This window comes from Apaloderma vittatum, unplaced genomic scaffold, assembly GCF_000703405.1.
Source record: "Apaloderma vittatum isolate BGI_N311 unplaced genomic scaffold, ASM70340v1 scaffold19320, whole genome shotgun sequence".
Taxonomy (NCBI): Eukaryota; Metazoa; Chordata; class Aves; order Trogoniformes; family Trogonidae; genus Apaloderma; species Apaloderma vittatum.
In genome coordinates, this window is record NW_009693078.1 from 1 (window position 1) to 27687 (window position 27687).

The window sequence follows — 27687 nt, forward strand, 5'->3', positions numbered from 1 at the left end:
ATATATGTGTGTGTGTGTATATATATACATACATATAGCTAAGCAAGAATGGGTATTTTCAGAAAGAGGCAAGCCTTATAATGAAGAGTACTGTTTGAGTCAGTGGAGAGTTTTCTTATCAAAGAGGGAAAAAATTTTAACAAATACTCAAGGTTTTTTCTCACATTCAAGCTACATTTGTTGAACAAAATGTATATTGTGGCTGGGCTGTGATGAAGTTTTCTGGCTTTATTTTACGATGCTTACCTCAACTATAACATCTTTGATTACTTATAGGAAGTTCACTTCTCTAGTCACTTCTGATTTGTGGCATTTTAAGTAATTGAATTGTCATAGTTATAGCATAATTAACTTGTCTTGGTTTTAATTAGATTCTCTCAAGGTTTTTGTTTTGTTTTTTTTTTTTTAATTACTTCACAACTTGAGGAAAGCCTCATTGTGAACATTAATCTGAGATCTCCTCTATGTTTATTAATATCAGGCAAAAAATAATCTGTCTGGGAAAATCTCATCAAATTTCATTTGCAAGTGTAACTATGTCTTGCAGTAAGGTTAACACTGAGCAGCTCACCTTGTCATCCAATTTCCGTGCACTGAAGGAAAGTTCAACGTAGTCGTCATTGCCTGACAGCTCCTCAGCGATCACCTAAATGGAAAGTCGCAGTTGAGTTGCGCAGGGTGCAACGAGCAGTGAGAACGTCACCACCCTCCTCTGATGTGAAGTCTGTGGACCCCACTAGGAAACCGAGGTGTGGCAGAAGCCAGTGTGTCTCTCTCTGCAGTCAGAAACCCCTGATGGGTGTCACCTCGTTAAGCCTACACACCCAAATGCCCTGTCAATCACCTGGTGACGAGTTGTATTATTTGGGCCTAAATCTTAGTTATTTTTATGCTGCTTCAGCATGGAGAAGGAGATGTTGTGGGGACACAGCTGAAGGGGCACTTGTGGAAGCAGGTGTTCCATGCAGAGGGGGCACCTCCAAGGGGCCAGAGTTTAACACGTTTCTCTTATATGTATTCTCTTCTGATGGTTTGAAGGATCATAAACTGTGTATGACCAACAGTGCTCCAGGATTTGCACTCCAGGTTTCACAAATATTTTTATTGAAAATAACAAACTCTCACTTCTAAAGCTTGACAGACTTCTAACTGCAGAATGATGTTCTGTTTTCATTCCATATCCATATAAAATTGTGTTGATCTTACACAGTCAAAGGGCTAATAACATTCCAATAACACATGTGAGACAGGAACTTTCAAAATCCTACAAAAAACTTGTAATTCAGTATGCTGAACAGGTTAGGAAACTAGTATTTGTAGATTCCATACTTGGCAAACACCTGGCATGTCCCCAGGTCCAGAAACAGTGATAAATAATCCATTTGGATTTACTCTGTTGAGACAGCAGGCTTTGCAAACAATAATTTTTGTCTCAGTTCAGTTTTCTCCCATTTGAGTAAAATCAACCTGCTCTCTAGTGCTACTGGCTGGAAGCCAATGCAAGTAACCAAGGTCTGTATTTTACGGTTATCATCCAGCATTAGGCCAGTAGGGACTATTAACTCATTTTCTCTCACCTTCTGTGCATCACAGAGCATTAATTTTTGCCAGAGCACTCTACAAATAATCATAATGATTTTAGTTGAACTAGAGCAGTTGTGTTTTCACAAGACTAAACTCCTTTGTGGCCCTCAGAAGTTGAGGGTGGTCCAGAAGACCACGGGAATGGATGAGATGAAGTATACCCAGATAATCCCAGAGGGCAAACCATACTGAGTTATTTGGAGAGCAACACTCCCTCCTGGTTCTGTTCAGCCAGAGTAGGGGGGAATTCCTTTCCAATCTCAGACCAAAACTGAGTTTAGTGTATGCATTTAAGCAACTCCCTTCCCAGTCAAGCACCAATGAAGATATCTAAGAGAGAAATTCCCTAGACTCTCAGAAAGCATTATTTCTCACAGACTGCTGTCTCTTCCATAGCTGAAGGCAGAAGAAAAATCCAAACAATCAAGCCAAAAGAAACCATCTGGCTAATTGCACATCAAGGGAGAAAATCCTTCTCCACCCCATGAGGCAACAGAGCAGAGATCCCCAAAGCAGAATATTTTATTACAGGCTTTGTCTTAATGTAGAGCTGCAAATGTCACAGGCTTGCTGGATTCAGTGCAGGCAAGCTTGATCTCCTAAACAAGCCAGCAAAGAGAAAAAAAGATGAAAGAGAGGTAATACACTGATTTGCAGATGTCAAGATATGCATGGGGCTATAAGTACCCAGTCTATAATTGCATTACAACATAGCTAAAATACCTAATCTCATCATGCTTCTGCACTTGGTGTTGCTGGCTGCCTCCGTGTGTGTTTTCTGACTTGTTATGAACTGGAAGAAGCCCAAGGGCTGAGAAACAGCCTCCTCCACATGTCCAGGCAGGTCAAAATGAATTCATGAGGGTTCTAGACCTTCAACTAAAAGTAATCAAGCAGCACAACCTTCCTGCTATCATCGAGGTACTTTAAAAGCAGTAGTAGTAAATATTGTGGCTTTTGTACAAATCACACATTATTTGCTGCTGTTTCCAATTTGTCGGAAACAGTACAAGGAATCTGTCAAATAAACAATTTAAATACATTTCTCAATCAAGGGTTGTTCTGGTGACTTAGCAGGATGCTTTTAGGGACAATTAGTCACATTATATTTTTATAGGGAAAAAAGAGTGTATTTAAGACTCACTTACTGTTATAGATGACTTTCCTGCTGTGTTCCCATGTTTGAGTAAGGACTTGGAGAGTTTCCTCTGAGAAACAATCTGCATAAAAATAAAAACAAAGGGGAAAAATCAGAATCTGTAGCACATACATGACTTCTTGTGGTTTCATCTTCACGTTGCCTTTTTTTCTTGCACTGAGGTAGTGTCTCCATCCAGGAGCAGAGTTAGCACCGTGAGACCAGGGCTGAGAAGGAAGGCTCCCCTGCAAGCCTGCAGGCAGGATGGGATGAAAGGCATTTATCTTATTTCAAAATATCAGGAGTTCTAATCCCAGGACAGAAGCAAGCAACCTGCCCCACAGTTTTAGTTCCATTCTCACTGCTCTCTGCTGAGCCCTCATGCACTGGCCCATACCCTATTCTTAGGATAATGCTCAAAATTGGATATAATACTCCTGGTCATTCTTAGGCAAGAAGAAGTTGTCATGTCTTGCAAGCTGATACACTCCAGAATTGCCTTTGACACCATGATACTGTTCACTAATACTCATTTTATGACCACTTTAGATTGCCAGCTGTTTCTTACCCTTCATTTTTGCAGCTTGTCCTTTTTGGACTGCCTTTCACCCCACTCCCTTTTCCAAACTAACTTTGGATTTCACCACTAGCATTGGCCAGTGGCACCAACAGACGGGGAGCACAGGATGGATAACCCGTCCCGCCAGGATCCAGATGCTCGCACAATTTTGCGAAATACATCAAGCTCTTCTACCGAAAGCTGTGGGTACTGTGTACCAGAAACCTTTCCAGATATGTTACATATACATGGTCCTGCTGTGAGAACCTGAGTGGGACCCCAACCTGCAGCTGGCTTCATTTCAGCAGCAGCAGGAGCTCTCCTGCAGCAAGCAGAGCCCGAAGCTCAGGAGCTCCAGAGGAGATGGTTTATTCTGACACTGCCATCAGTAGATCACAGTAATGAGCATCACTGTGACACAGTAAGCACTCTGCACATGTAAATCCATGTCTTTGGGTGCCACCATTTACCAGTTGTTAATTAAGTGGCCAGTAAAATAAATCTTCCATCTGGCAGCAATGTGCCAACGTCATTGCCTCAAGCTGTAATTAGCCATTTAGGAGCTGCAGACTATCACTGCAACAACTGTCAAGGAATCTATTTTCCTTAGCAGTGGATTGCCCTTTCTGTTCATGCACTGTGCAAACGAGCTCTCACGAATCACTTGTAAAAAAGCTGCTATCAGTTTATTTCATCTTTATTGTTCATGTAACTTACCTTAAACTCTCCCTGTCTTGCATAAACACAAATACAACCCTTAAGACACCTTTTTCACAGCTACAAAGTCTCTCAAATGAAAGACTAACACTTTCATGATATTGTTTTATTGACAAAGCAAGAGTTGTACAACTCTGACATGCTGTGTCTGTCTCGTTGTCTATCCCCCAGCTGCTCCTGAACCCACCAAATATATTCCACAAATGGGGTCAGATAAGTCAAAAGATGCACCGAGGTGTTACATTTCAACGTGAAGAGAGACCAGACAGGAGGTGGACGCCAGTGACCTTACTCTGATCTCAAGTAAAAAAAGGTTTGGGGATGAGTTCACCCCTTCACAGATACCAAGAGATGCCTGAAAGAGAACGAGTTCAGGTGTGTATGTCCATAATGAGGGAAGTTTTATTCTTCCTAATGGTTCTCACAATTCTTTTTCTTGGTAGAGCCAGGTTTTTTGTTTGTTGATTTTGGGGTTTTTTTTTGCTATAATAATCCACTCTGTACGTATGATACTTTCTGTGCCATACTGCTACTCTTCAAGAGTGGCAATATGGTACAGAAAGAGTCTTCGTTAGTTCCCTATAGTATCGATCAGCCCACAGTCTATTTACAGCTGAATTACACCTCACCTTGTCTTTGTTAAAGACCTGTACCTGAAAACTGTCAATCGAAACAGAACACTGAGCAAAAAAGATATCCCTATCACAAGAGGGAATAACATTATTACAGGAAATAGCTTATCAATAGCTTAAAAGGGCTTTGAATTTAATTACTATGTAGTGTAGCAGCCCTTTCAGAATTAGACGTAATAATAACAACTCATTACAGCAGCAAACTAAATTTTAAATTACTTTCCTAAAGTCTGTTACCATAATTCATAGAAAAAGATAAAGTATGTAAAAACAAAGCAGCATAAACCGTGGAAGTAAGCCCATTAACTTTGGCAAGATTCATCTGGGACTGAAAATCTTACAGCTTCAGAGATCCTGTGCAATGCCATACTGAAGCATTTCAGTAGCGAGTCAGGCAGAGCCCTGTGCTGATGATTTGCTGGTGCCCTGAGTCCCCTGGTAGAAAATGACATTCATCTCTAATAAAGCACATTATTCATTCCACTAATGAATTGAGCAACTTCATCTGGAGGAGATCAAAGGCCAAGTATTTAAAGGTATTTAGATACCTAAGAAGGCATACAGGCATCTAATGAGGTTTAGGAATTCAAATACCTTGAAAAAAATGGTCCTATGTCTTTTGCACCACAGAAGCAGTCAGCAGCATATTAAACAAATATTCTCACACAGTCTACTTCAATTTAATTAATTCAGGTGCAATCACGGCTCTTTTAACCCTTCTCCAATTCAAGAGCAAGGGGATTTGCAATGGCTGAAACTGAACTAATAATCACCCAGAATTTTCAAGTGCATTATCTGCTAATGGCATCTATTAATTAAAGCACACAAGAAACAATGCTACTCATTACTGAGAGGGAAGATCTTCAATAAAATTTGTACATGAATGTGTGTAAGGGAAATATTAAATCTCTAAATAACACTGAAAATGTTCTTGGCAGGAAAAGATCTAGATCTCTGCAGTTTACTTTCCTTGTGCTACTAGTCAAGGAAGTAAAGGAGCTGTGAATTGTAACCGCATTTTAGCACTTCTGTAAATTAAAAGAAAACAAACAAGGAACAGAAACGCAAATTTGAAAATGGCAAAGACCAGCCATGGTAAGTAATGAAAGAAGAGCCACAAGGGCTATTCCCACACCCAGAGCTGGGATGGTGCACAGCACTTCAGAGGTAACAACTTAACTGGTTCCTGTAATTTTATGATGTTGCGCAGGTAGACCCGAGCAGTAACTGAGAATGTCGTAGCAACATCATTTCATTTAGTTCTCATCAGAAAATGTTTACTCATTGCAATAATTTCTGTGATTTCTTAAAGCTCAGGCTGAGACTTCTGGGTGAAACTTCAAAGGAAAAAAGTGTTCCCAATCCACCCTCCTAATACTTAATTCCCATGTGGTTAAAAGGTTAACTTTGGCTATTAGCAAGTTTGAGCCCTTACTGTACTCAGTGATGCAATTTCAATGCTTTATAAAACTTACGGAATAAAATCTGAATGATTCCAGTAATAGAGATTTAGAGAGGCTCAGAACACACGAAGGCACCAACACATAACCAGAAGAGGACTGAGGTTGGAGGGGTTTCCTATCCTAGCTGAAAACCATGAAAATCAGGCTATCAACTTCCTGACAATGTTTGTACATAGAAGGTTTTTTTTCCCCCATTGTTTTTCGATGGACAAAAAAAGCCCAATCCACTAAAAAAAAAAAAAATACTCTGCTCGGTTACAGAGACAACATCTGTAAAACTACAGCAAGGGTGAACTGATCCACAGCACCTGAAGCACCTGTCTGAAAGCAAGAGGTGGTGCCCCAAAAGGGCTGTTAAAATATTTCTGCTTGCAAGCTCCACTTGCACAGCCTGTGCTGCAGGGTTTACAGCGCTGGACTCCTCATAGGGGCTTTGCTTGGATGGAAGCTCCACTGCTAACGTTCTGGGGTTTAAAATCAGTTAAAGAGTTACATAAAGTTAGAAAACCAGAAAGAAAGGGGGAAAAAAAACCTCACCAAAAAACTCTAAACATGAGATCAAAGTCCTCAAGGCTGCACCACTGTGAACAGATTTCACACTGTTATTATTTTTTCTTGGTTACCATTAAAATCACACTGCAACCCAGCCAGCTGTGTGCTATTTATAGAGCTCAAATCACTATAAAAGCATTTATGCTACAGGCAGCAGCAGTGACATTTTCCCCCCTTCTTTTTCAAGCCAATTAAGGAAGAAGAACATTATAACAATTTTTTTCTTTATTTCTCATTCTCCTGGGTGTTACAGGATAGCTTATTTTCATTGACTAAGGCCACAAGAAGTCTGTCAAGAACTACAGACTTCATAATGCCCTGTAAATATTCTGATTTTCACATTGAGCTTCCAACTTAGTAAATGCATATATATCATATTCTCTCACTGAGTGGACTTTTCCTCTTTCAGGGTGTTTGACCCAATGGCTTTGGGAAGAAAACCAAAGATGTTTTTTCTTCCCAGCATGTGGTGGCGCTGAGGGAGCAACAATAAAAGGTGAGCAAACAGGCAACAAAAGCTTTGCAGCATCTTCCGTGCCATGCTGCTGTGTCCAGGTTACAAACTCCCATGGCAGCACCACAAAATATAATCTAAACAAAAGCCCTGTCTGGTATTGTCACACAAGCTGCCACAGAGCACAGATCAAATCCACACCTGGCTCAGCGAAATTGAGACCCTCTTTGGCATTGCCTGCCTGGACAGAGCTGAGATCTGTTATGAGACCCTGCAGAACAAAAAGTGTGTCGGTTAGAAACAAACTCTCATACCTGGATGCTGTAGCTGCCAATCAGCGATGCAGGAATTCACTGATGACCTCTAGATATCGATTCTGTGGTCAGGACCCATCACCTTTAAATTTAGTCATCTGAGAAGTTAGGTATGTACTCTAAGCCTGCTGTCTAGGCTCCTTGATAACTGATGGGGAAAGACAGGTATCTCCTGAAGGCAATTTATCCTAATCTATCATGAGTGTCTCAGGCGGAATGAATCAACTGCTTGAACTGCCTGTTTCTCTCCACTGAACTCAAGATGGAAATCAAAGAGTAGCTTAGTCTAGACACCTAACTTCTGGAGGACTGAGAGTCAGGGAAATGAATCCAACCCTATCTCACTATTTGCCACATCACCAGGCACTACCCGACGTAAATAAAGTTTTTTTCTGAAAGTGCTCCTTGGACTTGGAACTTCCTGTAAAACCCATATAATGTTAGTTAGAATAACTTTCTCCCAAATCAGTCTATTTCTCAACATTAATGCAATAAGCCTGGCTCCTGCTGTATGAGCCCAATCACTGATGCTCAGTTTACTATAGCACTAAGTGATCTGAAGCTGAAGTACAGCAGTAAGTCAAACCAGCAGAAGTTCTTAATTATCTAGTTCAAGGCACTGATTAAGAGTTCTGTAATGAATAACAGATCTCACCCATCAGTCATTTAACAAAGCGATATATTTCAGACACACGTGGAAGATGAGCAACAAGGGGAAATAGTGGCAGTGACACCTACTTGTCCAAGAGTGCACTCCATGCCACCAAGAAAATCTGCTTCCTTCAGCCCATTGTGATTGCTGCTAATGTCATGGACTTCAAACCGCAACCGCTGCACCTCTTCAAAGTAGAAGTCCACCGTGAACAGCTTGGAGAAGACAGGGTTTATACAGGTTCGAATCACTTCTGTCCTGTCAACCTGACAAATGAAAAGAAGTTGTACATGAGTGGTTCTTCTTTCTACCAGTGATGGATGAGCTCCTCACACCCAGTTTGCCCAGTGATCAGGACTGGTTGTTGTTTGGCTGTGACACCACTGGCAGATGTGCCGCACTGCACAAGAGCTGGACACAGGCGAAACAATTGCCCTATGCCAGGCTAATACTTGAGAAATTAAACACAGAATAATGGTGGAATTTACATCTCCAGCAGGACTCATCCATCACTACACAACAGTTGCAGAGCGATACAGTTTTATCAAACTAAATGGAAAAGCAAGCAAACCCTCCCCGTAATTACTCATTTTGGACAACTTGCATGATTAAGGAGTGGAGAACTGGATCCACAGCAAAAAACTTTCCTTAAAAATATATCAGTTTTTCCGCTTCGCTAAATTGCATTAGAAGAGTCTGACGGATTATATGCCGCTTATATCTACTTCTGAGCCTTACAACTGCTAAAGAAACACCATCAAATCTAAACTGCTGTTTCTCAAAAAAAGTGCTCATAGAGTACTTTCTAGTTCTCTTAAAATGTAGTACTTGGGCTTCCTGTTTTTGAAGTAGGCCTTTGCTACTTTTCATTATGATGCATTATTGGTGACACCGCAAGCAGTGAAGCAATTTCCTTTTTTCCACTCTCTTTGATCTGCTGCAGAAAAAAACCCTAATAATTCTGTAAGATTAAAGGAACTGATCCTAAAATGAAGTAGGACTTGGGCACATCAGTCACGAGACAGGAGGTGGCTGGTGTGCCATGGAACAGGCAAATTAAATTGCTCAGAGGAAGAGCAATGAAATCCTTTGTTTGATTCCTGATCAGGAACATCTGTTGTGCAAAAAATGACAGCCGCTCGCTTCACTCTTCAGAGTTTATAATGCATTACCCTTGTTCCTAGTTATTGGCGAGGATACAAAGAGTCAAGCAAATCAAAAGCAGGAGAGAAAAAAAAAAAAAAAGAGCAGTTCCTGGTAGCACAGATTTATTTTAGTGCTCATCAAAGGTGTCAGCTTGACAGCTCCACCAGCTGAAATCTTTTAGCAAATCGTCAAACAGATGCCACCAGTCATTGCACAGATACAAACCAGTATAACCATTGCTGTCTTCTCACACAGCCGCATCAACGTGCTCTGACTGTGCCAAAAGCGTCACAGCAAGGAAAGCAGCCTTACATACAAATTTCATTCTTCGTCTCTCTGCTTAGAGTAGCTAAAAGCAATGGTTCTGATAGCAGCGATGCAGAGCATAATGAGAGTAACCTAGGTGAGAAAGGATGCCAGCCACCCCCACTTTTGGTGCTTAACCTATCCCAAAAAGTTTTTGATCTCCACTTACACTCAATGTGATTTGAAATCACCATTACTGCTGCAACATGAAACACTCCCTATGCCAGATGACCAGCCAGTTCCACGGGATGTCCCCAAGATCTCTTCTAAGCAGAAAGTGATTCGATCTACCTACAGAAGAGGGCTCCTCTCCTGAAACAGGGCCTCAGCAGATCCAATAACCAAAACATTCAAATGATCAGTTTTAAATCTTTCTTCATATCCACAGCAATCTCCCTAACTCATTTCCTGTAAGCTTATCGACTGTTAATTTAATGGTGTCACTTCAATTGCTTCATTGGTACGGCAGATCTACTTTGGCACTAACTGAAGTTTCTCTGTACTCTTCCTCCCCATCTCTGCTTTGCTGCTGGAATGTTTGGAAATGGTTCTCCACTGTGCTCAACACAGCTTAAACACGTGACTCTTCAAGGGAGTGAAGTGCCTGAAAATGGAGCCACAGGTCTGCACACAGGGATATTAAGAGTTTCAGTCTCACACAGTGCTAAGACACTGTTTGCTTCTTCCAGCCTGTGACCGACATCTTTCCCTTGACAGAAACAGTACTGAAATATAGCCACTGCACTGATTTTCCCCATTCTTCCCACATTATTGAGATCATACATCAAGCTGGCATGGCAGAGAATGGGATTAGGTGACAAAAAAATCTCTATCGAAAGAAGTAACGTCAACAGCTCCACAAGTAACGTGAAACTCTTCATACCTCTCTCAGCAGCCTGCACAGCATGACCCTTGTTAGTTCACCTTGACCCCAAGTCTGCTTTGTCAGCATAGGACGCCTGGCCCATCCCCTTACTGCAACTGCTTAACCCGCTGGAGAGACCATGACTTGAATCTCAATACCTGGAGGACCTGCTTTATCCAAATAAAATCTGCTGTCATCTCCTATGCTAACCTGAAGCACAGGGCCATAGCAGTCTGGCAAGACGTCAGCCTCATGCTCTATGTCCTAATCCCACTGTCACCCAAAATTAGTAAGAGGACTTCCACTTACATGGATAATGAAGCCTCAAATGCTTAAAGAAAGCACAGTTCCATTCAGAAAATTAGAACTTCTTAGCCTGAATGCTCTCCAAAACACAGCGAAAAACACCAGCATCTACATAAAATCTCCATTACTTCTGTGCAGAGAGCTTTTGGGTCCAACAACAGCAGGCTATAAGCAAATTGAACTTACACTTTTGGTCTTAATACAGCAAATGCCAAGCTCTTGTGCAATCTAATCCTGGTAGCAGGTAGGTTTCTCAAAAGGACACAGACAGAGGCTGTGCCCACAGCTTCAGGATTTGCTGATGTCTGACATATGAGCCATCTGTTATTTCTGGACTTTGCTAGAACAAGGGATTTCTCCCCTTTATTAAAGCAGAGTGAATTTTCAGAAGAAACAACTGACAGCTACATGCACCTTTGGGCTGTGCCGACAGTTAGAATTGACCTTAAGAGCAGCAGCGCTTCAGCTGACACCACGATGCGAACATCTGCCTCGTGGCACAGCTTTACCTGCACTTTCCCTTCAAGGACGATTTATACAGAGAAAAGGGCTTGCATCTTCACCTCCTGGGATGGGCTCATGCTGCTTTCCCTCTTCGTCTTTGTGGGCCCTTGTCACTGTGCAGAAGACGGCTCCCTGCTGAGCACCAGAATTACTTGGCAGGCCCATCTGGATGGAGCCACCCCGAGAGCTTCCCCTCGCGCACCAATGACACACAAACACCAAAGCAGGCCTCCGCGGTGCTGAGTGCCATCTCAACAGCAGGAGCTAAAAACAGCAAAAAGAAAAAGTATTTCTTGCTTTGGGCCTTCTGAACCCTCTTGTCAAACTTGGAGGAAGCTGGGTTTTAAAGTTATCTTCTCTCCACATGCCTCACCGCAGAGGGAGAGTGAGCAGAGACGGGTGCCTGCTCTGGCGAAGAACTGCAAAATTATCTCTGCGCTCAGATAGCACCAAACTAAAGGAAGCTCAAAAGACAGATGAACAAATACTAAAATTCAGGTTTATTACGCTGTTTGCTTTGTTTGTCTGTGAGCTACTGAAAAGTAGTGACCTTTGCAGAACTGTGATAAAGGCAATTTGCAGAACATGATTATTTCAGCAAGAAAGCAATTCCTCTTCCTAGCTAAAATTTCACTGGCAGAGTAATTCAATGGTTAAAGTACAGTCTGAGGATCTCCTCTCCATCTTAGAATCACAGAATGGTTTGGGTGTCACTATTCACCCCAAAGCATTTATTTTCAGCAAGTTCATAGACCAACAAAGAAACCTACTGTTCCCGATCCATTTTACAGGACAACAAGGGAAAATCAACAGGCTGTATTTTTAGTAGAAGCCATTATAAAAAGCTGATCATATCTAGAAAAATCACGTTTGTCAGCTGAGATGACAAAATGTACAGAGGTGAAAAGGGTAGCATTATTTTTAGGTCATCTGAATTTTAACAAGACTGAAAATTTCCATGAAACAGTATCTTGCATGAAAATTTGATACCAAGCAGAAAGCAATTTACACTTTGCTTGGTGGCTCCTGAGGAAGTTATTAATGGGGTTTTTTTATTATTATTATTAACAGTGTGTTCACACCATCACATCTCTATCCCAGGAATGAAAAGTCGTTGTAAAGGTCATCATAATCTATAGCCTTTGTTTGCAGTTTAATTGATGTTTGAAAACACCAAAAAGAAACCAAAAGGTCTTTAACTCTTCTGAGGCTGTACAGCTCAAAGCCAAGCATGGTGTCAATGGCGGCTGTAGCGGTTTGACCCCGGCCGGCAGCCAGGTACCCACATAGCTGCTCTATCACCCCCCCTTCTCTACTAGACAGGAGAAGAAAATATAACAAAGGGCTCATGGTTTGAGATGAGGACAGGGAGAGAACCCCTGAGATGAGGACAGGGAGATCAGACTCAATTTTGGGGAAATTTATTAAAGAACGGATCAGTGAAGAGTAAAGAGAAATAAAAATATATCCTAAAAATAACACCTTCCCCCCACCCCTCCCTTCTTCCTGGGCTTAACATCAATCCCAATTTATCCAGCTACTAACCCCAAGCAGTGGGTAGTACTAGTACTACCCCCAACAGGGAATGGGGGGTGCGGTCAGTTCATCCCAAGTTGTCTCCACCGCTCCTTCCTCCGTCAGGGGAGGGCTCTTTACCTGCACCACTGTTGGGTCCCTCTCACGGGAGACAATCTTCACACACTTTCTCCAACATAAGTCCTCTCACAAGAGACTATTCTTGACAAACTGTCCTAACGTGAGTCCTCCCCATGGGATGCAGTCCTTCAAAGGGAAACTGTTCCAGGGAAATCCCTCGTGGCATCACAAAAGTCCTGTCAGGAAATCTGCTTTGGTACAGGCTCCTCTCTCTCTCCAGGAGCTACAGGTCCTGGCAGTAGTCTGCACCAGCGTGGGCTTCCCACGGGGTCACAGCCCCCTTCAGGCATCCACCCACTCCAGCGTGGTGTCCTCCATGGGCCACAGGTGGACACCTATACCTTGTCATCTCCATTGGCTGCAGGGAGACAGCCTGCCTCCCCATGGTCTTCACCATGACCCAGAGGAATCTCTGCTCCAGGTCCTGGAGGACATCCTCCTCCCTTCTTCTTCACCGACCCTGGTCTCTTCTCATATTCTCACTCCTCTTTTCCTCTGCCAGTTGTGTGGTTCAGTTATTTTCCCCCCATTTCTTAAATATGTTTTCATAGAGGTCTTCCTGTCATTATTGATAGGCTCAGCCTTGGCTAGCAGCAGGTCCGTCTTTGGCATTGTCTCTATCAGACATGGGGGAAGCTTCTAGAAGCTTCTTGCAGAAGCCACCCCTACAGCCCCCCTCCACCACCAAAATCTGGCCAGGCAAGCCCAGTACAGTGGCAAAAATCTTCTGGTTGCAGGTAGGCTGGAAAAGAAACGTTTAACATGAATGGGCTGGAAACTATCTACAAGCAGTTTTCTTTACGTGATGTAAACATCAGATGGCTTGTAAACCTCCAAGTCACAACCATGAAGACCTGCTCAGAAGCACTGGAAAAACTAACACGCAGGAAGAGCCCAGGCCTCGAGGGCTCTAGTCTGAACAACTGGGCATCTGAAAGCTCCTCAGCCAGGTATTCTCCACAATTTCCCCCTCTCTGGGTTAGAAAGGGTGTCTTGGGAATACAGGTCTTCACTGACGGAGTTTCATTTTCATCGTTATTTGGTCTGCTCTGTTTTAGTCTGCTTGTAGGGAGAAACACAGTTCTGGTGGTTATTTTTGTGCAAGAAGTGACAGTTTTTTACCAAGGTGTACATCAATCAGTTGACTGCTTTTCCCAATACGGATGATGCTCTAATGTCTCCTGAGCCGCTAAATTTTGAGTTCTTCTCTTTAAAAGGAAATTCCATTTTGAATATTCAATGTAGCACATGATCTTGCCTGCACAACAGCAACAAAGAAATGCTACAACATCACTGTGTTTTGGAATACAATTTGAAATGTGCCAAGTACCTGAAAGCTGATTTTTTCAAATGCCATTGCTTGGGAATCCTCACTTACTGTGTTCACACAATTAGATTCTGCTATTACATTACACCAAGCAGGAAATCTGTATCGCTTCAATAATTTGCTCTTTAATTAACTGACTATAAATAGCAATTTGATAATTTATTTATACCTAGAGATCTGCCTCACACGCTAAGGTAAGTTAAGCATAACTAATACAGATTCCCATACGCGTTAATGAATTATGTCAATTGATACAGACCTAGTCAAGCTGTTAGTTTAAGAAATTCGTTTGCCAACGAAGCGCTCATAATTAAAGATTTATTAATTTACTTTTAAATTCATAATTCAACTGCTAAATCAATGATATCATCAAGGCATTAGAAGCAAGAAGGCAATGCACTCGTATGCAAGATACACGTCGCTTTACCAGGCTTTCCTGACTTCCTGTACTAGAAGTAACAATACACGAAGCCCATATAAACCAGCTCAAATCTTCCCACGCAGCCAGGGAATCTGGACCATGTGTTAGAATGACTGCCCAGAAAAATCAGGGTAAACTATAAATGCTCTGTAATGATTCAATACTACGATGCTGGTTGTACTAGAGCTGGAATTTTCAAGGGCTTTAGTTTCTTTTTTGAAAGTTTTAGCACCTTGTGATCTGAGGCCACAGGGACAAAAAGATTTGGAAGTTGCCTTGGACATGAGAAGTTTGAGCTCATAAAGCAGGTTTTCTGTGATATATACACTTCGACAGCTGATTTGCTCCTTTATCAGGTGCCTTAGCAGATGTGAGACAGTACACGAAGCCAGATTATGTTTTAGCAAAATAGCTTTGAGTATCTTCAGTAATTCATTCCCTATGAGGGGAAAAAAAAATACAATTCAGCACTTACACCTGCATGTGCAAAAGCACATTCCATTTCAGAGGGTGTTTTCATTATTCTTGGTTCAAGAGAGAAGATTCTACCATTATTCAGCAATGTTTTTAGACTGGTCCCTCAATTTTTTATTTTTTTTCCCCAAAACCTCATTCTACTTCTGTGTCATTATAATTAACCAATTTCCTATCTCTGCATGTTCTATTTCCCAACTAATCTCATTGTCCTTCAGATCCTGTCAGTTAGAGCCATTATTACTTCCTGCTTTGTAACACAGACTTGAGAAGCGCAACAGAGAGGCAAACCAGGTCCCAGACCAGCAATGACCTAATTAAAACTTTACTTACCACCTCAGCCTGAAAAGGTGGTAATAATTCCATGGCTCCAATAAAACTCACTTCAATGCTTCCCAGTCTTATTTAGGCCATAAGCTTAAAAAAAGACAAGTCTAATAGGATGAAGAGAATACAATATCTAGGATGAGCATGAAACCATTACTGAAAATTAAAATACAGAGCTGGTAGTCATTACAGCTACAGAGTCCTGCTAATATATATTTATGTATTAGGGCCTCCTCATTATAACTCAAATGGATTTAATGCTAGCTACCAACAGATCTGCTGCAAGTTCTATGCAACCATCAGGATGCCATTAGTGATCTAATCCACAGCAGTTTGATGGCTAATGACCCTTTTGGAATGTAAATCACTTATCTCAATTTCAGAAGCAGTTTCAGTGCAGAGAGGGGCAATCTTCTGCTAATCCAGCACAGAATTAGAAAAAGTTTGAGTTTTTTTTTCATTAACTATGTAAAGATATAGCAGAGAAACCTAAGAGTTAATCTGTGAAAATATGGCTGCACAGGCTGCTGCCACAACATTTTTGAGGGACAGAGGACAGCTCAGAAGAGAATGTTTCAGTCATGATGCATGGAGCCAGTTATCTCAGTTGTTTAGAGCGCGGTGCTAATAACACCAAGGTCGCAGGTTCGATCCCTGTTTGGTCCCCATGTGTTGCCTGATCTACTTGAGAGGCATCCCTGTGCACAACAGGGAGATTGGATTAAATGATCTCTAAGGTCCCTTCCAGTCTAGGCCATTCTATGATCCATTCTATGATAACAAACTCTGATCCTCATGAAGCAGACTGATTTGACAAATCAGGTACAGAGGATCCACAGCTTTGCAGAATGAATATAGGTATAGGTACTGTTTATGAAAAAATCCCCAAGGACAACCCATTTGGAACCAAAAACCATAAAACAAGACATGTGAATGACAAACGCAAGTAATCTACTTCTTCATTTCTCTTCATCATCCCAGCTGAGCCTGAATTTTGTCTTCCTAATTACTGACTCTTTGAGGTAAGAACTAGCTCTTCCAAGCTATGGTGTGGATATCCCTGTACTCATTTAGTAGCAGACTATTTAACCACAGGCACTGATACAACAGGAGTGGGGAGATTTGAGGAGGACATCTGTACAGCTGCACCCGTCGGCTCATGTGGAAATGCAGATCACACACACCAGTGATAATGTGCCCTAAAGCCGTTCAGTACTGCTTCCCTGACAGGAAATCTATGCTTGATACATCAGCATTCAGAACCCATGTAAGTCCACAATGCAGAAGGATGGTTTTCAATCATTGCTAAATTTTTCACTGTTTTTACAAATACTGCAAGAGCAGATTTGCTGTCATATCTTTTTCCAAAAAACGTCCTTTTTTAATTCATGTGCTCTTTACTCTAGCAAAATTGTTTATTGGTGTATGTATGAAATCTTCCAGACCTCGCAAGGGTCATCAGAGACTAAGTTTTCACAGAGTAGTAGGTAGTGCTGCTAGTTTAGCCCCGATTCAACAGAGCATGTACGCATCACTTTGAAGGACTGACATAAACACACTCCGTTATACATGAAAAAAGCACCGATAAACCACCACGGATGTCCTCAGTGATGGGAAGCTGCAGTTCTTGACGTCTGCTCCTGCTCCATATGGAGGCAAAGGGATTTTTAATCACAATCTATAAAAAAACCCACCACTTTAAAAATCTCCCACCTGTACTCTTGAAATACTGTAAGACCCTACACGGAATTGCCATCGAGCAGAATGTCTTTCAGCATCTAAATCATGACATCCACCTTAATATGAAGTGGCAGCGATTTCATTCCCTTTATCTTCTGCAGGGAACCTTTACATTTTTAAACACTATTTCTTAGTTGTAACGCAGCATGGAATTACCGTAAGGCAAAAGTTAAAAACTTCCAACTAATTACAAATTCCCCAGAGCGTTATCTTGGGTTTTCCCCTCCGCAATACAAACCCACCACACTGCACACTCAGACTCTTAATGTATCACTGATCTTTTCACAACATGACATAGCTATGTAAACAGTCAGGCGCAGAAAAAGAAGGCCGAGGTCAAGTTATTTTTTAGAAGATAACTTATGTCAAAAAGCTTCAAATTAAAGTGTACTTTCCACACTTTTCCTCAGCTACAAATCACAGAATGAAAAAGGAAAAAAGCCAATATCTCTAGAAATATCAGCAAGTCTCTGAAGTGGACATTTCCCTCACGCTGCTCTGTTGCTGAGACGTTCCTGGGTTAAAAACTGAAATCCAGGCTTGGATGAAGCCCTGGATGCATTAGGAAAAATTGCACAGGGTCTGTCCACTCCAGATCTCAAAATTTAAGTTGAAACCATGTTTGAATTCCAATTTCTATGGACAGAACATCACACTGGTGATTGTTAAGGTGAACCACTCAAAGGTTTGAGATTCAGAGGGATGGGACCACTTTGATGTTACCTGTGGAGACATGCTCCCTATAGTCACAACAAAACCAAGAAACTAATACAGTCCCCATGTTAGATACCATCTAGTCACTTCTGGGAGATTTTTTTCCTCCTATAGTTACCTACAGAGACAGCAATACAAAAAATACAGCATGGAAAAAACTGCCAGGAGGTCTAAGGGGGCAAAAAGACTCCAATGCAATGTTGGCTGGTGTTGGTGGCAGACTTCTTACTGTCTACTGCAGTAATCTGAAAATCCAAACCTTTCTGGAAAGGCACTGCTCATCTCACGAGAAGGTCTGAAGTCTTTGTGAAATATTCTGAAGGGCAAAACATTCCCACATGATACCTCTCGTTGAAAAAAGTGGGAGTTACTTCAAGGTGGAATGAAGTGCTGTGGAAAGCCTGTCAGGTAGCATATGGAAAACTGAAGCGGCATCTGCAGGAGTGCGCAGATGGTTGGGAGGCTCTCAGCACCACTCAGAGAAAGTGGCCGACAAGCAGCAAGATGAGATCTCTGATACCACACCGATCCACTACAAGAAAATACTTGTCGAACCTGGCTTTAGGTGCCTCCTGTGACAAGCAGTGAAGCCAACCCTGCTAACGACAGACGAACATTATAGAGGTAGCTCAGTCAAGGTACATCCTACCCAACACATACTGTCCCGCTGAAAGAAAAGGTGCTTTTCAAACAGACCGGTTTTGCCAGCATCTCATAAAACTCCTGAAGAGGAGGGGAGCTGAGTGCTCTCCTCCTGAGCATTAAACAGCTCCCCACACCTTCTGTCAAGTACATCTGTTATTGCCAACCGGATTGTCAACACCTCTATTTACAACTTAACACATTTTTAATTCGTATCGCTTCCAAACAGTGCACACACACACTACTATCCCCACCTGCTTCCCATAACTCAACTGCACGCAACTCATGGAATAGTTTCATGGGAAACAGAGAATGATTTTCGTGGGTGGCCTCTGATGGAGGCCACAAAGACCCATCTCAAGCTGGGCAGCTGTAAGCCAGTTCTCACCAGAAATCCAGGCTCTAACTTAAGAGCCCTACAAGTCTCTGACCAACAAATGCCGAGAAGCTATATAAAAGAAAGCATTAGACAATATTTGCCCTGTTTCCAGTACCCTTCTCCATGCAACCATCACTGTAGGAGACAAGCAGCTGAACTAGGTAAGCCTTTGGTCAGAGACTGGTCATTTTTGTGTAGGATATGCCAGTGGCACAGGGCTGTGGTAGCCAACCACAGCTAACCCTCTTGGGAAACAGGAAGGAAAAATCTGAGCATGTTCCATCAAATGCTGTCTGGTTCGCAGCTCCGGGCAGCCCAGAGACAGAAGGACATGTGCCACTGTTAGGGGAGGAGGCTGCCCACCCTGCCCCTCGAAGCTGCAGGCTATGCTGAACACACTTCTCCACAGGCTTGGCTTCTTGCAAAGGAGTAGCAGCAGAGAGAAGTCAGGGGAGGCAGAAGAGCTGTTGTAAATTCATATGCACGGGGAAGTGTATTTAGATGTGCCTCCAGATTTTCACGCATGTAGAATCTGCTCTGAAATCTGTTTTCCTGAACAACTGCTAACAGAAGTGGCATTAGCCATCCAATATAACACTTGCTAATTATACACGCTGTTTATCAACATTGCATCTAAACATTGAAAACTTCTTCCCGTTTTCTTTACAGTTGGAACATCCTATTGCCTGGATACACTCGCACCTCAGTAAGTGTCCACATAATAAGAAGGAATGACAGAACGGGAAGGGTGGCATTGCAAGATACCAAAACAAAACCACATCAGTGCTCAGTAGCAAGCTCGAGAGCAGATGATGACTGTCCTAAAGAAGTGGTAGTAAACCATAAATCTTCTTGGAGTTCAGTGAATTCAGCCCTCTTGCACTAAGAACAAGACTGTTTGGTTTTATGTTTTTAAAGGGCTGTCTCTGAGCTGACTTTGAAAACACAAGGACCCTTCTATTCAATCTTGTGTTAAGATTCCCTTTTCTGCTTTAAGAGTAATGCCTTGTCTCACAGCAGTATGGGGGAAATAAGCCCATCGTGCACACAGTAAGCATAAAATCATAAAGCTCATGTCAAATTATAAAATATTGTTCCTTACCCTCATTAATCTCCAATAAGATGGTAAAAAAACATTCACAGAAGTCATTTAGCCATAATGATTTACCTTGATGCATATCATCAGTTAGGAAAAAATAAGCCCAGATATGAACACCACAAGCATCATGGACAGAGACAGCGCTAGAATTTAATAGAGTGTTTAGCTCTGGATGAGGTAATTCAAACAAAAGCCAGAAGTGCCCTAGGGCTATAAAACACGCTTGGAAAAGCTACATCTCAGGAAATGTGTGGTGTGGCTACCACGGGCAGATTTCTCTGCAACGGCCATCCCATTCAGCATGGAGAATTTTGCCTCCAGTAACTTAAGACTTACAGAAGTACATTGTGAAATAATAATAAGCAAGAGCCATTAGAAACCAAAGAGCAACTCTGAGGGATCCTGTCCTTACTTTACCTTCCTCCTGACTCCAACTACTATTCCTGTAAGAATTTCTTCCACCAGAGTGTTCCTGGTAAATGAGGAGGAAAGCCTGTAGAATGCAATATTAGGCAGGCAACAAAATGCTCATTGTTGTAAGGAAAAAAAAAAAGACTCCACTGCTTAGCCTGATAGAAATCAATAAAAAGTCCAAATCTCTCAGGAAGCTTTAAGAAAACAGAATATGGAATGCAAGTCTGCTGGAAGAAAAATGAGGACAAACTCAGTATAACTTGGGTTGACATAGTCATTGGACTAGAGAGCCCTCAAAAGGGATTGGCATTTCCAGGTCTGCTTTTATCAAATGATATATGGAAAGATTTTTCACACAATTTCTTTAAAAACATATGTACATATATATACATGCTTTTAGAAATACATACTTTAGTCCTATTTGCAAAGGACTTGAGCACTTCAGTCAGAGGAGGAAGTTATCAGTACGTCTGAACCAGACCATGCTCATATATTTTCCTTCTTTAATATCTCTCTGCGGATGTACATTCTTTCTTACAGGTATAAACCTCACTGCAGTGCCCTTACGCAGTGCAGGTTATCAGCCCTTCTCAGGCTCAATGCACCCAGCACATCTGCATTTTAGTCAGAGATATATTTGAGATGCCCAGATTGCTTCAGATGCTGGTCCTTGTTGTTCTAGTGTGTTACCATCCCACCTTGAAAGACTTCCAGGAATTTTCAAGACCGTTCAGCGAAGCTTACATCAGCTTAGACAATAATTAAGAAGCGGCAAAAACACAGAGAGGAGCAAATCCAGGCTCTCTCAGGGGCCTCAAAGCCTTTCGCCTCCTGTTTTCCATGCAGTCATTCATCTCTCAGTGCTGTTCACACCTCACTTGTCCCACGCCGAGGGAGGAGAAAGACACAGAAATAGCCCAGCCCAGCCACCCCCTCACATCCAAATGCACAGAACAAGGTAACAAAACAACACATAAACCTCTTGAGCTTCCAGGAACACACGGTGAGGTGACAGGGAGAGGAGGAGAAGCATTTTCCCTCACTCTTCCAACCTAGCCAGGCTACTACCTGACTCCCACGGTGTTTCCCTCAGCTGTCAGAAATATCTCATGTACCTGATAGTTGTAAGAGATATTAAGCATCAGAGCGTTACCAAACATCCCAGTACTGATGGCTGATTTTTTCTGTAACAGGATGTTAATGTAATAGAAATCTTCTTGGTATTTAGGTTCTTGATAAGCCAGCATCACGTTTGTTCCTACGGGTTTCAAGAGGATTTTGTGCCTGAGACAAAAGGTTTCCCAGGTTTGAAACATGAATGGAGAAATATAATGAAAAGTCTTGTAAATAAAACTATTTTTCTCTGAGAGCTAAACGCCCTCTCTCCCCTTGCAGGGAGAAATGGATTTAATCTCATTTACTGTTCTCTAGGAAGAAACCATTCAGCCAGGAGCCTCTCTTGACCCTGTGGTGACAGCCCTCTGCTGTGAGCTTGTGCTAATTTAGCCACACCAGGTGTCACTCCTGAGTAACATGGAGCACCAACTTGAACCAGCTAAAGTTCTCCCAACAGAACTGTTCTTTGCCAATAGGTTATTTCCCCTGGGACACTGCCTGGGTTGCACAGCCTCTGCCAGTCAAGAGGTAGTGTTGGCTGTGACCCCCAGAAGTCGTTTGGAGGTGAAGCTGCTGAACAAAACATCTACCACCTGCATCTGACCCTGTTCCTTCCCTGCCGACACTGCTTTGCCTTGAAATGGTTTTGCAGGGGGTGAAGAGCAAGCATATGTTATAGCAATATCACTTGCAGTGCTACACAGGAGGCTAAATCCGTCATCATATGGCATCCATTGCAGGCAAACTAGCTGTGAAAAGGCAGAATGCCAGTCAAATACAGGCATGAAGAGACACAATGAGAAAAACAAAAACACCACACCAAAACCCCCAAACCCCAAACCCCTGTAGATAATCCAAGGCAAGGAAACACACAATTCACTAACTGTATTTATAGTAGGTGAATGCAAGGAAAGGGTTGAAAGAGGAGGGACAGGAAGATGGAGATGCACAATTTGGAAAGTGGTTTTCACCACTCCCTGTTGCAAACTCCCACTGCACAAAAATAAACAACTTACCTTAGCCGTGTATATTTAATCTTATGATTTTTTTTCAGTGCATACAGATGCATGCATCGGTATAAAAGGCACATGCAGGTGGCCATTAAGCACTGAAATATTTGGCAATCTAACTGTGAATTCTCCACACATTAGTGCATGTATGTGCACACACATGGAGAATTCACATGCTGGTTACACATGTCCTTGAAACCTGGGAAGCCCTGTGTGCCTGAGGTTGGGCTGACAGTAAGCACGGCTCTCAGAGGAATGATTCACACAAAACATATCACAAAAGGTAAGAAAAAATGCTTACTGAGGTCTAACGAAGTCTCCCATGACAGTACTTCTCTTTCAGAAGAATAAACAGAAGATTAAAAATTCAATAGAAATGTAATAGAAAACAGAGGCTTTGGAGCCTCCTTTGTTCCAATGATTTCTCAGTTGACTGGGATGCACACCTAAATATATTCTGCTCTGGGAAGTTCCTCTCTACCTGCATGATGCCCTTTTAAAAAGAAAGGGTACCCCTTTGTATCCAAAAAAATTGCTACAGCAGAAGTACACATCTAAGAGACGCTTCCCACTGACCTGAGAGATGTGCTGAAAATGCAGAGAAGAGTATCAGTCAGGAAGAGACATGCAGAATGGTTACGCTTGCTGTTGTAAATTATCTAGTTTAACAACAGGAGAAAATTTCTACATTGCTTGCTTTCTTATATTTAACACGGACAATAATTCTGTGCACATTTTAAGTACGCTCACTGCTATTTTTCAACTGACAGACAAGGAGATACCACACTACAGGCGTGCGGTTTTCTGACATAAAACATGCCTTCTGGCAACACTCCTGACCAACAGGAAGATTGTCAGAAAAGTAGTGGAAACTTTTCTGACATCTCTTCTGAGCAGAGCCCTCAACTGATAATACGATAAGGCTTATCGGATCCTCTTCCACAAAAATTCAACCGCAGTTTAATTTACTACAATAGACCCCAAATCCACTAGAAAACTCCTGGCCATGCCACAGCATATAATCTGATTAATAAAACAGTATAGGATTGCAGCATGCAAGGACTTTATTCGAGCGAGTTCAGTCTCAGGCATACCCTTAAGTCTGTCCTGATTCTACTCAGCGTATACTCAAGCCCAGCTAATACCCAGGAGGCTTAAATACATATTTTAATTCTTTATGAAAAGAAGTCGAGGCAAAAAGTATTATTTAAATCCAAGATGAATTATTCTTCAGTTCAGACTGTGCTCCCAGGGGGTTGGACAGGATAGTTACCAGCTCCATGTCGAGTTAAAAAAAAAATAAAATAAATCACACTACTAAATCCCAAAAGCCCCTTTTAGGCATATTCAGGAAAGAGTTGTTGTGATTGTGGCACACTCCTTCAGAAGAGCACATTCTCCAGTAGAAAGCCCCGTTAGTGGGCTCTTCTGGGGCTGTGCCCCCAAGCTCTGCTGCCCTGCTTGCCCAGCACAGAATTTTGCATGGGTTTAGCAAAAACAAGGGGACAGACAAAGCTGCTAAATCCTGAACAAATTCCGGTCAATGCAAGAAAAAAAGAAATCACATGGATAAAATCAGCCCCTTTCAAACCATGTCATGAAAATCTGAATTAGTGCTTTATACAGAAAGACTGAACTTAACATCTTCTCCCTCAAAGCACCACCGAGATCAAACTATAAAGAGTTCAACCGAGTCACATTTTTAATTTACCCTGTTTGGTTGGCTTTAATAATAATTGTCTCTGAGGTATTCTGGAAAGATATAACCTCAAAGATGTCCCATGCATTCATTTCCTTATCATTTTACTTCTCCAGTTTTCTTAAAGGACACCAACATGCAAAATCTGTGCTGTATAACCTGTGTGCCAGGCTTTCACAGCTAACAGCCTCCAGGCATTTGAATCAAAGATTGCAAAAAGGAGCATTTAAGTGCAGCTTTCAGTTCTTTCGATTTTGTCAAGACTGTAGAAATCTAGAAAGCAACCACTCCAAAACCCCAGATAAATATCAATCAGCCTCTGCCTAAGCCCCAGCTAAATCAGAGTTCTAAGCTGGATTTTAGTGACTCTTTTCTCAGCAAAGCAGTCAGTCATGTGCTCAGTAATATAGATGAGTCCCAGTAATAATATACTTTAAATCCAAATGAAATAATAGTTAAGTCCAACTGAAACCAATGTGGCTTAAAACCCAGTATTTATAACTTAAAGCACATTATAGTATTTTACTAAGTATAGCTTATGAGTTGAAACAGATTTCTAAATTACTAAAATTTGGCTTATATGTTATTTACAGGCAGCTCACATAAGCAGTAGCTACTTAGACCCTATTTATATTAGTATCACTAGCAATTAGTTAAATAGTTAAAAACCTGCATTATATAAACCTGAGGAATTGTCATGCAGTCAAAATTAAATCAGTTTTGTAATTTTATAGTACTTGACAAGCTTTTTTCCTTCAAATAACCTCCACCCCAAGAACCTGGTAAAGCTGTCCTTGCAGAGATGCCATAAGTCAAACATTGCAGAAGGCTAGAGCAGAGGTGTATCAGAAGGGAAAAAAAAAAAAAAAAAAGAGCATACCCTGAAAGAGATCACTGATCCCAAACAAAAACCTCTGAAATATTTCTGGAGTGAGTCAGGAGTTTGGCCAGACGTGCAGAGTCATAGTTTTCTCTGAGCTCCTCTCCTCTCAAAAGCCAAATCAAACCAATCAAAAAAATTCTTTTTTGCAATCACAGATTCGATTCAGGCATGGCTGAGCACCTGCCAGAACCCTGTTACAAATGACATTATTTTTTAATACAGGAAGGATGAAATATTTATTTCCTCTTTTCCTAGAGCTGTCAGTCGCTTTAAATACCTGCCAGATGACCCGAAACTGAGAGAGATGGTGACGGCAAAGTCTCAGACTCAAAGGAAAAGAAGGCAGGGAAGTGGAGCTGCAAAATCCGTAGTCTTGCCACAGACATAACACCCAGAACAGCAACTGCTACTAGGACTGCAAGAGTTAATACCCAAACTAGTGAGTAGCTGACTATTGCATCTGTGATGAGTGGAGCTAAAGGGCATCAGGAGATACTTGGAGAGTCCAGAAACAACAAAAAAGTTTTTCTTAGAGAATGTCCACTCACAGCAATATTTGGGAACAGTGAATATAGTAAGCAATCCAGAAAAGGATGGAAGGGCCTGTGGATAAAGTGAGGATGCCTCTGATTTTCACAGTGCAATCACAGAATGTTCACACAGACTCACAGAACGTTAGGGGTTGGAAGGGACCTCAAAAGATCGTCTAGTTAACCCAAGTTATTCCCAACACTCGCTCTTGTGCCACAACCTACATGACATTTGGAGCATTGCACAGGACAAAATCACCACATCTCTATGGGATCCCCTTAAGAGAGAGTGTGTTTCTTCTCTGCACTGTCTTTTTTAATCAAGAGCTTCAAGGTTGTTCATTATCTACAGTGTCTTCTACAATCAGTAGTAAGACTTCCAGGTGACTACCACTAGACAAAAGGAGAGAAAAGTGGGCAAGCAGAAAAGTCACACAGGGTGGCACAACCCATCACGGCTGATACGACTTAGCACTACTGCAACGCCTTCCATGCAAAGATTTCCCTTTACAGACGTAAATCACGAGGATTTACTCTTGCTTTTAAGTGTAGAGAACCGGAAGGGAATTAGCAGACTGTGATGTAATTTTAATTGCATTAACAAGCAATAAAAGTGTGTTATTGGCAGAAAATGTTATTACTATACTACTTACGGGTTTAAATATTAAATACAATTCTCTACTTCAGAGCTTCTCTTCTAATTACACTTTTTATTTTCGAACATATATTTGTCTTCCTAAAAGCATTTTGGAAACTAATGACAACTTTCAGGTTGGCTGGATTCCACTCTTTTTAATACAGCCGAGTGAGATTTAATTTGAAATCTGACATCACCTTAAAATATTAATGGGATTAGGGTAGTATTACAGCGTATATTCATCTCGATGACTGAAAGGAGCTCAAGGAAGTTGGTGTGGGCTTTAGGCATCAAAATGTAAAAAAAAAAAAAAGTTAAGTGTGAGAACCGTATCAATACACAGGTGCAGAAAACAAGAGCAGATAAACACTGATGGGCAGAATGGGAAAGACTGAGGGTATACGGAAAAGACCCTTAGTCGTTCATCCTCTACTTTTATGAGGTTTTGCATTAAAAAAAGCACACAGCTCAGCTAATCACTTTTTGAAAACAGCATATACTGGAGATAGACTAGTGATTTAACACTTCACCCTGTTTAGGTAACAACAACAGTGATAATTAATTGGTGTTAGCTGTCTAGCTTTCACAAAAGCTTTCTACAGACTTTTTTAGACAGAAGCAGATACTTAATTTGCTTTATCGAGGATGATTCTCAGTTTAGCCCACCAAAACCAAAGCTACCAGTATCCATCCAAGAACAGGATTTGCCATGTAAAAGTAACAGATCAATCTCTAAGCATCAAGTTCTTTCCTATGGAGAACCTGAACAGCCTAAATCAGCTGAAATGAAGATAGCAAGGGTTCTCATCCTTCCCTCCACCTGCATTTGTCATTTATGTGACTCTTTATTGAAGATAAATACAACTATATATGCTATAGAGAAAACAGGCACTGAACGCCTCCTTTGAAATACAGAATTTGGCACCAGATAAATAAATACACAAGATGGGTTTCTAGAAGCACAAGACGGCATTGGAAAAACTGGGCAATTCCCAGAAATTGTACGGTAAACATTACTTCAGCTTAGGCGTGTGTTTTATAATTAAAGCTGCCTGTAGTCGGAACCAGCTACTTTAACTGTGCCATAAAAGATGTTTTCTGGGTTCCCCGTCAGACTCTTCACACAGAGGTGACTCTCAAAGGGTATGTGTTCATCTGCCTAAATGTCCATTTAAACTTTTAGTACTTTAACAGCAACCACCTGTACTCGCTGAATGTAAATATTCACAATACAAGGAGTTTATTTTAAGAATGTATTTAAAACCATAAATTTTGTTAAACTAGGAAACAATTAAAAACCCTGAGAAAAAGTGCATTTGATGATGCATTTAACAGGCCCCATCTGCTTACAAATGTATGTATATACAGTATTAAAAAACCCACTTTCTCCCTCAGGAATCCAAACACCATTCTTCATGAATATGTAT

The 27687-nt window shown here is 41.5% G+C and overlaps 1 protein-coding gene across 1 annotated transcript in view; it reads right to left on the reverse strand.

The window, feature by feature from the left end:
* Nucleotides 1-571: 571 nt before the first annotated feature.
* Nucleotides 572-27687, reverse strand: part of LOC104280248 (copine-4-like) — a gene marked incomplete at both ends in the record, with an annotated part of 44251 nt that continues 17135 nt past the window's right edge. Inside the window, 3 exons of the mRNA XM_009877833.1 lie at nucleotides 572-646; nucleotides 2733-2804; nucleotides 8152-8331. Coding sequence (XP_009876135.1) covers nucleotides 572-646; nucleotides 2733-2804; nucleotides 8152-8331 — 327 coding nt within the window. The remainder of the gene's footprint in view (nucleotides 647-2732; nucleotides 2805-8151; nucleotides 8332-27687) is intronic.